Below are 12,594 nucleotides of genomic sequence, written 5' to 3'. Positions count from 1 at the left end.
ACCCACATCCCTCCTGTGTTGAAGGCTCTGCTGAAATGACAGATTTATCCAGGATTGGTCCAGGTGAGAGATGAGACGTCTTGCTCTGTTCTCTACTCTGTCAAGCAGTTGCAGATGAGAGGGGGGGGGGGGGTAGGTAAACCAAGAAAGTGGAGCATACTTAAGGTGTGAGTGTACATGTGCATCGTACAGAATCTTGCAAGCCCTGCTGCCAAGCAGATGTGACATACAGCGAAGTGCTGTAAGCTTCCTGGTTGCCTTGTTTGCAAGATTTACAACATGGCTCTTCATGGTCAGTTTGGAGTCAAATTTCACCCCAAGGATATCAACTTCTTCCCCAGGTGCCAACACCCTCGCATTCATCCTTACTACTGCACCGGCATTACCATCATGGTGCCTAGAAATCATCATTATTTGTGTTTCCTCAGGTGCAAATATTACTTGCTATCTATTTCCCCAAGCTGATATAGCTCTTAGCTGGTGATTGGTGTAGCTTAGAGCAGCTGGCATTTCTTCTCTTGTATAAGTGAATGTCAGTGTAAAGTCATCTGCATAAGAATGGGTTTCTGGGATGAGATGAAGAAGGTCATTGAAGTAGACATTCCATAACAATGGTCCCAGCATGCATCCTTGTGGAACACTTTCCCCAATAGGATGTCTTGCTGATTCTGTTCCATTGAGAACTACCCTTAGAGATCTACCATGAAGGTAATCACTGAAGAGACATAGCATAGAGCCTGCAATTCTTCCTCCTCCCTCTTCCTCCTCCTCCTTCTTCCTCCTCCTCCTTCCTTCCTCCTCCTCCTTCTTCTTCTCCCTACTCCTTCTCCTTCCTCCTGCTCCTTCTTCTTTCTTCTTTTTCCTTCTTCTTCTTCTTCCTTGTTCTGCTTCTTCTTCCTCCTCCTCCTTCTTCTTCCTTCATCTTCTTCCTCCTTCTCCTTCTTGATCCTCCTCCTTCCTCCTTCTTCTTCATCCTTGTGGAACACTTGCTCCAATAGGATGTCTTGCTGATTCTGTTGCATTGAGAACCACCCTTAGAGATCTACCATGAAGGTAATCACTGAGGAGACATAGCGTAGAGCCTGCAATTCTTCTTCCTTCTTGTTCTTCCTCCTCCCTCTTCTTCCTCCTCCTTCTTCTTCTTCCTCCTTCTTCTTCCTCCTCCTTCTTCCTACTCCTTCTTCTTCCTCCTCCTTCTTCTTTTTCCTTCTTCTTCTTCTTCTTCCTTGTTCTGCTTCTTCCTCCTCCTCCTTCTTCTTCTTCTTCTTCCTCCCATTCTTCTTTTTCTTCCTCCTTCTGCTTCTTCTTCCTCCTTCTGCTTCTTCTTCCTCCTCCTGCTTCTTCCTCCTCCTTCTTCCTCTTCCTCCTCCTCCTTCCTTCTAATTTCTCATTCTGCTTCCTCCTCCTTCTTCCTTCTTCTTCTTCTTCTTCTTCTTCCTCCTCCTTCCTTCTTCCATCTTCCCATCTACTCCCATGTGTCCAAAACATTGCTGGGACCTATAAATACTTTGTATATATTCCTAGACAATAGTAAATGACCAAGGGAGGTATAAATATCCACCTGTCAGTGTGTTTGTGACAATTTGAGTACAATTTCAGTACCTAACATTAGTGTCAGAACAAAGATTGGTTATGAAATGACAAGAATTACTATAAATTGTAATTATCTGAACATAAAAATTATAAAAAATAATATGAAAGAGAAAAAAAGGTACATCGGCAACACTTCCGCAAGCGACAGGACTCCAGGTTGCCGTCAGGTGATCACCAAGCGCCAACTTCTCGGCTTCATATCTCTGTAAGTACTGACCCTAATTTTTTTTTGACCTATAACACTTAGAAAAATGTGCTCTTTATTTCCATAAAAAAAAAAATTTGTTTATTTTTCAAAATATTCGGGGCACTGTGTTAGTGAACGTATATATACGTTTGGACAGTTTACGGGTTAATGTCAAGCATTATCAATAAACAGTTAACAACTTTAACTATATTACTGGCATGTGATATATTTTATGAACTATGCACAAAAATGAGTATTTTTTTTTTTCAACAAACCGGCCGTATCCCACCAAGGAAGGGTGGCCCAAAAAGAAAAAAGTTTCTCTTTTTAAATTTAGTAATGTATACAGGAGAAGGGATTACTAGCCCCTTGCTCCCGACATGTTAGTCGCCTCTTACAACATGCATGGCATACAGAGGAAGAATTCTGTTCCACTTCCTCATGGAGATAAGAGGAAATAAACAAGAACTAATAAGAAAATAGAAGAAAACCCAGAAAGGTGTGTGTATATTTATATATATACAGTGTATATATGTTTGTACATGCAAGTGTAGTGTAACCTAAGTGTAAGTAGAAGTAGCAAGATGTACCTGAAATCCTGCATGTTTATGAGACAGAAAAAAGACACCTACAATCCTGCCATCATGTAAAACAGTTACAGGTTTCTGTTTCATACTCACTTGGCAAGATGGTAGTCTCTCCCTGCGTGGTTGCTGTCTACCAACCTATTACCTAGGACTATCAATATTTTTTTATTATTATTATTAGCACACTGGCCAATTCCCACCAAGGCAGGGTGGCCCAAAAAAGGAAAACTTTCACCATCATTCACTCCACCACTGTCTTGCCAGAAGGGTGCTTTACACTACAGTTTTTAAACTGCAACATTTAACACCCCTCCTTCAGAGTGCAGGCACTGTACTTCCCATCTCCAGGACTCAAGTCCGGCTTGCCAGTTTCCATGAATCCCTTCATAAATGTTACTTTGCTCACACTCCAACAGCACGTCAAGTATTAAAAACCATTTGTCTCCATTCACTCCTATCAAACACGCTCATGCATTCCCGCTGGAAGTCCAAGCCCCTCGCACACAAAACCTCCTTTACCCCTCTCCCTCCAACCTTTCCTAGGCCGACCCGTACCCCGCCTTCCTTCCACTACAGACTGATACACTCTTGAAGTCATTCTGTTTTGCTCCATTCTCTCTACGTGTCCGAACCACCTCAACAACCCTTCCTCAGCCCTCTGGACAACAGTTTTGGCAATCCCGCACCTCCTACTAACTTCCAAACTACGAATACTCTGCATTATATTCACACCACACACTCCCCTCAGACATGACATCTCCACTGCCTCCAGCCTTCTCCTCGCTGCAACATTCATCACCCATGCTTCACACCCATATAAGAGCGTTGGTAAAGCTTTACTCTCATACATTCCCCTCTTTGCCTCCAAGGAGAAAGTTCTTTGTCTCCACAGACAATTCTATGATTCACCTCATCTTTCATAGACCCATCCGCTGACACGCCCACTCCCAAATATCTGAATACATTCACCTCCTCCATACTCTCTCCCTCCAGTCTGATATCCAATCTTTCATCATCTAATCTTTTTGTTATCCTCATACCCTTACTCTTTCCTATATTCATTTTTAATTTTCTTCTTTTACATGCCCTACCAAATTCATCCACCAACCTCTGCAACTTCTCTTCAGAATCTCCCAAGAGCACAGTGTCATCAGCAAAGAGCAACTGTGACAACTCCCACTTTATGTGTGATTCTTTATCTTTTAACTCCACGCCTCTTGCCAAGACCCTCGCATTTACTTCTCTTACAACCCCATCTATAAATATATTAAACAACCACGGTGACATCACACATCCTTGTCAAAGGCCTACTTTTATTGAGAAATAATCTCCCTCTATCCTACATACTCTAACTTGAGCCTCACTATCCTTGTAAAAACTCTTCACTGCTTTCAGTAACCTACCTCCTACACCATACACCTGCAACATCTGCAACAATGCCCCCCTATCCACCCTGTCATACACCTTTTCCAAATCCATAAATGCCACAAAAACCTCTTTAGCATTATCTAAATACTGTTCACTTATATGTTTCACTGTAAACACCTGGTCCACACACCCCCTACCTTTCCTAAAGCCTCCTTGTTCATCTGCTATCCTATTCTCCGTCAAACTCTTAATTCTTCCAGTAATAACTCTACCATACACTTTACCAGGTATACTCAACAGACTTATTCCCCTATAATTTTTGCACTCTCTTTTGTCCCCTTTGCCTTTATACAAAGGAACTATTCATGCTCTCTGCCAATCCCTAGGTACCTTACCCTCTTCCATACATTTATTAAATAATAGCACCAACCACTCCAAAACTACATCCCCACCTGCTTTTAACATTTCTATCTTTATCCAATCAATCCCGGCTGCCTTACCCCCTTTCATTTTACCTACTGCCTCACGAACTTCCCCCACACTCACAACTGGCTCTTCCTCACTCCTACAAGATGTTATTCCTCCTTGCCCTATACATGAAATCACAGCTTCCCTATCTTCATCAACATTTAACAATTCCTCAAAATATTCCCTCCATTTTCCCAATACCTCTAACTCTCCATTTAATAACTCTCCTCTCCTATTTTTAACTGACAAATCCATTTGTTCTCTAGGCTTCCTTAACTTGTTAATCTCACTCCAAAACTTTTTCTTATTTTCAACAAAATTTGTTGATAACATCTCACCCACTCTCTCATTTGCTCTCTTTTTACATTGCTTCACCACTCTCTTAACCTCTCTCCTTTTCTCCATATACTCTTCCCTCCTTGCATCACTTCTACTTTGTAAAAACTTCTCATATGCTAACTTTTTCTCCCTTACTACTCTCTTTACATCATCATTCCACCAATCGCTCCTCTTCCCTCCCGCACCCACTTTCCTGTAACCACAAACTTCTGCTGAACACTCTAACACTACATTTTTAAACCTACCCCATACCTCTTCGATCCCATTACCTATGCTCTCATGAGCCTATCTATCCTCCAATAGCTGTTTATATCTTACCCTAACTGCCTCCTCTTTTAGTTTATAAACCTTCACCTCTCTCTTCCCTGATACTTCTATTCTCCTTGAATCCCATTTACCTTTTACTCTCAGTGTAGCTACAACTAAAAAGTGATCTGATATATCTGTGGCCCCTCTATAAACATGTATATCCTTAAGTCTACTCAACAGTCTTTTATCTACCAATACATAATGCAACAAACTACTGTCATTTCGCCCTATATCATATCTTGTATACTTATTTATGCTCTTTTTCTTAAAATATGTATTACCTATAACAAAACCCCTTTCTATACAAAGTTCAATCAAAGGGCTCCCATTATCATTTACACCTGGAACCCCAAACTTACCTACCACACCCTCTCTAAAAGTTTCTCCTACTTTAGCATTCAGGCCCCCTACCACAATTACTCTCTCACTTGGTTCCAAGGTTCCTATACATTCACTTAACATCTTCCAAAATCTCTCTCTCCTCTACATTCCTCTCTTCTCCAGGTGCATACACACTTATTATGACCCACTTTTCGCATCCACCCTTTACTTTAATCCACATAATCCTTGAATTTACACATTCATATTCTCTTTTCTCCTTCCATAACTGACCCTTCAACATTATTTTATTGCTACCCCTTCCTTAGCTCTAACTCTCTCAGATACTCCAGATTTAATCCCATTTATTTACCCTCACCGAAACTCCCCTACCCCCTTCAGCTTTGTTTCGCTCAGGGCCAGGACATCCAACTTCTTTTCATTCATAACATCAGCAATCATCTGTTTCTCGTTATCCGCACTACATCCATGCACATTCAAGCATCCCAGTTTCATGAAGTTTTTCTTCTTCTCTTTTTTAGTAAATGTTTACAGGAGAAGGGGTTACTAGCCCATTGCTCCCGGCATTTTAGTCACCTCATACAACACGCATGGCTTACGGAGGAAAGATTCTTTTCCACTTCCCCATGGACAATAGAAGAAATAAAGAAGAACAAGAGCTATTTAGAAAAAGGAGAAAAAGCTAGATGTATGTATATATATATATATATACATGTGCGTGTAAGTAGGAGTAGCAAGATATCCCTGTTATCTAGCGTGTTTATGAGACAGAAAAAGACACCAGCAATCAGTAATGTAATATAATATACAAAATAACAGCTCTAAGGTGACCAATGTTATCTGTAATCAACATTTTGCTTACAACTACTGGTTTTGAATAACTTCACGTAGGTTTAGAACTACATGCAGATTTAACAATGATGATAAAATAGTCTACTACATATGCAGAAGGGAAAATTCCTAGGTATCCACCTTGACAGCAGCCTTAAGTTCCGGATACACATACAACAAATCATCAAGAAAAATCTCCAAGACTGTAGGCATACTATCAAAGATAAGATACTACATTCCACAATCAGCTCTCCTGGCACTGTATCATACACTCATATACCCTTATCTTACATATGGATTTTGTGCATGGGGATCAACAACATCCAATCACCTAAAACCCCTCACAACCCAGCAAAAGGCAGCAGTAAGAATGATACCGAATTCCCACTCCCGCCAGCATACTCCACCAATTTTCAGGAAGTCTGAATCTGCTCACCATTAAGAACATCCATACTTATTCATGTGCCTACTACATACACAGAACAATATACGCAAATATAAACCCTCCACTCAAACTTCTCCTCACCAACTTAAACAGGACACATGACCACAACACAAGACACAGATCTCTTTTTGATATACAGTGGACCCCCGGTTCGTGAAGACATCGGTATTCGATAAATCCGGTATCCAAAGCATTATATCGCAAAAAATTTGCCTCGGTTCCCGTTACAAAACCCGGTATGAGATACGATTCGTACGAGACGTGTCCAGTGTTTACAAGCCAGCCAGTGTGCGCGCATCTAAGGATACATTCGGTACATTCTATATTATCCTTATTATCACTGTTTTTGGTGCTTTTTTCTGCAAAATAAGTCACCATGGGCCCCAAGAAAGCTTCTAGTGCCAAACCCATCGAGACCAAGGGTGCTAATGACTATTGAAATTAAGGAAATATGTGCAAAGTAGCTTGAAGTGCAAACCTTTTTTGATGAAAATCACCCTGACACAGCTACTGCAAGCCGTGTTGGCAACCTGTACACTGACAATGTTGTGAATCACTTAGGAAAGTCATAAAGGAACGAGAGGTACAGGCCTCTATGGACAGATATGTTGTGCGACAGAAGTCCAGTGACTCTCAAGCTGGTCCTAGTGGCATTAAAAGAAGAAGGGAAGTAACCCCGGAAAAGGACTTGCTACCTCAAGTCCTAATGGAGGGGGATTCCCCTTCTAAACATTAAAAACTTCGACACTCTCCCCTCCTCCCATCCCATCAATCATCACCAGATCTTCATTAAAGGTAAGTGTCAATTATTCTATTGTGATTATTCTATTATTATTATTGTTATTGTAATTATTATATTGCATTAAACTTAATATATCATGTGGTAAAAGCTTTTTTTTTTCATACTTTTGGGTGTCTTGCATGGATTAATTTGATTTCCATTATTTCTTATGGGGAAAATTGATTCGCTTTCCGACAATTTTGGTTTATGATGAGCTCTCAGGAACGGATTAATATCGTGAACCAGGGGTCCACTGTACCTCATGTCCATATCACACTGTGTAAAAACTCTATGCACATAAAGGGCCCTAAAATATGGAATTCATTACCAGAAGATATTAAAGTAACCCAGTCTGAAAATCAGTTTAAGACTCTTCTCAAAAGCCACTTAATCACCCTAGACTAAACAGTAAATACAGTGGACCCCCGGCTTACAATATTATTTCATTCCAGAAGTATGATCAGGTGCTATTACTGAACGAATTTGTTCCCATAAGGAATATTGTGAATTAGATTAGTCCATATCAGACCCCCAAACATACACATACAAACGCACTTACATAAATACACATAATTTATAATTGGTCGCATTGGGAGCTGATCGTAAAGCTGGGGTCCACTGTACTCAGTACACACATACTCACCTACGTACTCCCACATCATAACTTCAATAATCATTTTGAACCTTTTATCCATTGTTGACAGGAATATAATTGAACCATTGTTTTCACAAAAAGCATTTTAGACTATATGAATATACAGTGGACCCCCGCATAATGATTACCTCCGAATGTGACCAATTATGTAAGTGTATTTATGTAAGTGCGTTTGTACGTGTATGTTTGGGGGTCTGAAATGGACTAATCTACTTCACAATATTTCTTATGGGAACAAATTCGGTCAGTACTGGCACCTGAACATACTTCTGGAATGAAATAATATTGTAAGCCGGGGGTCCACTGTATTTAGTGTTTAGTCTAGGGTGATTAAGTGGCTTTTGAGAAGAGTCTTAAACTGATTTTCATCTAAGGCTATTCCAGTATTATAAGTCTGTAGGTTTGGCACATAATCCTTAAGTAGTGTGATTTAAGTCACCAGGTTATGAATATATCTTACATAAAAATTAGTTTGTGCACACTACAGTAATTTGCAATTTCTGAGCTAAAGAATGTAACAACAAAGATGAAAATATTATAAAGTACAAACAGGTAACTAGAGTACACAGTGATAATGGTAATAACTTACCTACATCCCAGAGCTCATACCAAACAGTCTTGTTGGTAAGTTTCTCCCTCAAAGCCCGAGCAGTTGCCGCTAGGGGCTTGACCAGCACCAGCAGGTAAAGATGTGAGGGCAGGGAGACAGCACCCAGGAGACTATTCCACTCACCAGCATTAAGTAGCAAGAGGATGCACCTGATGGAGGGAAGTGCTATAATAATACCCACAATGCACACAGTGCTGTGCTCAGTTACTTAATTTTTGCAATAATTTATCCTCTAAATAGCCTTTACCTTCTTCATACTCTTCCTACCCATCTAATTCTCTCAGAAGGAACTTAATACATTGAAATTCTTATCTTCTGAGCTGATGTTGCAATGTTACATCTCTCATTAACTGCACAATGGAATGAACTTTTAATCAGGTTAAAAACAAGGAGTGTGCCAAGCAAATCATGATGAATTTTCATATACTGTAGTACATAAATGCTATACCATGTGGAATCCAATAACAAAATTAATGAACAATAATGATAAACTTGTGTACAGAACTGAGAATTCTCTTACCTAAAAAAAAAAAGTTACTGGAACATTATTGATCAACATGAAAAAATGATACAGTAATAAGAGCAGAAGTCAATACTGTTAACAGGTACATAAATAACATTTAGATTCAATATTATGAAAAAAAAATTCAGAACCATTTCTAAACACCAAGGACAAAAATTAAAGGACAATAATCAAAGTAAATTTCCAAAGAGAAATAAAAAAAGCCAATGGTTATTGAGGGGAAACAATAAATAAGGAAGACTATGAACCTGCAAAGAGAACTATAATTAAATCCCACCAGTTATTTACACCAGTCCACGGAGCAATTCCATCTCGTCCATTGTGAGCACTTAAGCACTTTCGAGCTTCATTCGTTAGTTCACTCATCACAGAATCTGAAAAAAAAAAAATAAAAAATCCCTTACTGCACTTACATTATTCATGAAACATTATTAACCCTCTCAGGGTTTCGGCCGTACTAGTACGGCTTACGCACCAGGGGTTTTGATACTAATACGATTAAATTCTAGCGTCCTCAAATCTAGTGAGAGAAAGCTGGTAGGCCTACATATGAAAGAATGGGTCTATGTGGTCAGTATGCGTGGTATAAAAAAAATCTTGCAGCACACAGTGCGTAATGAGAAAAAAAAACTTTGACCGTGTTTTTGGATTAAAGCAGCGACTTTGCACTGTATTTTCGTATGGTATTTACTGTTGTACAGTGGACCCCCGGTTCGCGATGCCATCAGTATCTGATAAATCTGGTATCCGATGCATTATATCGCAAAAAATTTGCCTCGGTTCCCGTTACAAAACCCGGTATGCGATACGATTCGTACGAGACGTGTCCAGTGTTTACAAGCCAGCCAGTGTGCGCGCATCTAAGGATACATTCGGTACATTCCATATTATCCTTATTATCACTGTTTTTGGTGCTTTTCTCTGCATAATAAGTCACCATGGGCCCCAAGAAAGCTTCTAGTGTCAACCCTTCGAAACCTAGGGTGCTAATGACTATTGAAATGAAGAAAGAGATAATTGCAAAGTAGTACGAAAGTGGAGTGCGTGTGTCGGAGCTGACCAAGTTGTATAGTAAACCCCAATCAACCATCTCTACTATAGTGAGCAGGAAAACAGCAATCAAGGAAGCTGTTCTTGCAAAAGGTGCAACTGTGATTACAAAACAGTGATCGCAAGTGTTAGAAGATGTTGAGAGACTGTTATTGGCGTGGATAAATGAAAAACAGATAGCAGGAGATAGCATCTCTCAAGCGATCATTTGTGAAAAGGCTAGGCGGTTGCATGATGATTTGGCAAAGAAATTGCCTGCAACTAGTGGTGATCTGAGTGAATTTAAGGCCAGCAAAGGTTGGTTTGAAAGATTTAAGAATCGTAGTGGCATACATAGTGTGATTAGGCATGGTGAGGCTGCCAGTTCAGACCAAAAAGCAGCTGAAAAATATGTGCATGAATTCAAGGAGTACATAGAGGCTGAAGGATTGAAACCTGAATCCCCCTCCTAATGGAAGGGGATTCCCCTTCTAAACAATAGGTTCAACACTCTCTCCTCCTCCCATCCCATCAATCATCACCAGATCTTCATTAAAGGTAAGTGTCAATTATTCTATTGTTATTATTGTTATTGTAATTATTATATTGCATTAAACTTAATATTTCATGTGGTAAAAGTTTTTTTTTCATACTTTTGGGTGTCTTGCACGGATTAATTTGATTTCCATTATTTCTTATTGGGAAAATTGATTCGCTTTCCGATAATTTTGGTTTACGATGAGCTCTCAGGAACGGATTAATATCGTGAACCGGGGGTCCACTGTATTCTAGTTTTCCTGGTCTCATTTTATAGAATGGAAGACATATTACAGAAATTGAGATGATTTTGACTGGTTTTACAAAGAAAAGTACTGTACCTTGAAATTGAGTTCAAAGTAGCAGAAATGTTCGATTTTTACCAAAGTTCAAAAGCAAACAAATCATGCTATGCGTCCAATACACATCAACTTTTGAGACTAACATTCTTTCACAAGCGCGCTGATATTATTTATACCATTTCTACACTAATGCAGTAGTCTGCATAACAGTAAATCTTCTATATTCTTGTGAGAATAAAAATTCAAAGTGGAAAGCAAAAGAATGTAAGAGGGGCCTGGGGACATGACTAATGAACAGAAGAAATGTTATTTTAATGCCAGGAATGTCTTTCTTGTTTATTCTGGACCCTATTCGGAAATTGGTATCTTTTGAAATTTGTGTGATATTGGCAAAATTGCTAAATTCTGACCACTGTATTGGATAGTTGAAATCGGTAAATGGGTGGTTTCTTGTATTCATTCGATAGAAAAAATGGAGTTCTAGCGAAATACAGTGGAACCTCGCCTAACAAACGCATTGCATAACGTTAAATCCGCCTAGCGATACATTTCAACGCAAAAATTTTGCCTCGGCTAGCGGTAAAAAACTCGCTCAACGTGGTTCATTCGAGACGCGTCCACATGCGGCCTGAGCGCACCTCACTTGTTCCATGGGTGCCAGTGTTTACAAGCCAGCCACCGCGGTCGCTTCCAAGTATACAATCGGAACATTTCATATTATCACAGCCTTTTTAGTGATTGCACCTTCAAAATAAGTCACCATGGGCCCCAAGAAAGCTTCCAGTGCCAACCCTACAGCAAAAAGAGTGAGAATTACTATGGAGATGAAGAAAGAAATCATTGCTAAGTATGAAAGTGGAGTGAGTGTCTCCGAGCTGGCCAGGTTGTACACAAAACCCCAATCAACCATCGCTACTATTGTGGCCAAGAAAATGGCAATCAAGGAAGCTGTTCTTGCCAAAGGTGCAACTTTGTTTTCGAAACAGAGATTGCAAGTGATAGAAGATGTTGAGAGACTGTTATTGGTGTGGATAAACGAAAAACAGATAGCAGGAGATAGCATCTCTCAAGCGATCATATGTGAAAAGGCTAGGAAGTTGCATGACGATTTAATTAGAAAAATGCCTGCAACTAGTGATGATGTGAGTGAATTTAAGGCCAGCAAAGGTTGGTTTGAGAGATTTAAGAATCGTAGTGGCATACATAGTGTGATAAGGCATGGCGAGGCTGCCAGTTTGGACCACAAAGCGGCTGAAAAATATGTGCAGGAATTCAAGGAGTACATAGACAGTGAAGGACTGAAACCTGAACAAGTGTTTAATTGTGACGAAACAGGCCTGTTTTGGAAGAAAATGCCAAACAGGACGTACATTACTCAGGAGGAAAAGGCACTCCCAGGACATAAGCCTATGAAAGAAAGGCTTACTCTGTTGATGTGTGCCAATGCTGTGGTGATTGCAAAGTGAAGCCTTTATTGGTGTATCACTATGAAACTCCCAGAGTGTTCAGGAAAAACAATGTCCTCAAGGCTAATTTGTGTGTGCTGTGGAGGGCAAACAGTAAGGCATGGATCACTAGGGACTTTTTCTATGACTGATTACACCATGCATTTGCCCCCACTGTGAAAAATTACCTAACTGAAAAGAAATTAGACCTTAAGTACCTCCTGGTATTAGACAATGCTCCTGGCC

At 39.9% G+C, this 12,594-nt stretch overlaps 1 protein-coding gene across 1 annotated transcript in view; it reads right to left on the bottom strand.

Moving 5' to 3' along the window:
- The window catches only part of LOC128690078 (integrator complex subunit 8), a 303,474-nt gene that overhangs the window by 128,042 nt on the left and 162,838 nt on the right, over positions 1-12,594 (bottom strand). Inside the window, exons 14-15 of the mRNA XM_070088709.1 lie at positions 9,313-9,409; positions 8,492-8,661 (exon numbers count right to left, since the gene is read on the bottom strand). Coding sequence (XP_069944810.1) covers positions 8,492-8,661; positions 9,313-9,409 — 267 coding nt within the window. The remainder of the gene's footprint in view (positions 1-8,491; positions 8,662-9,312; positions 9,410-12,594) is intronic.

Source organism: Cherax quadricarinatus, chromosome 25, assembly GCF_038502225.1.
Source record: "Cherax quadricarinatus isolate ZL_2023a chromosome 25, ASM3850222v1, whole genome shotgun sequence".
NCBI classification, from domain to species: Eukaryota; Metazoa; Arthropoda; class Malacostraca; order Decapoda; family Parastacidae; genus Cherax; species Cherax quadricarinatus.
The sequence above is the reverse complement of the archived record's forward strand: the minus strand, read 5'-3'. Positions and strand labels throughout refer to the sequence as shown.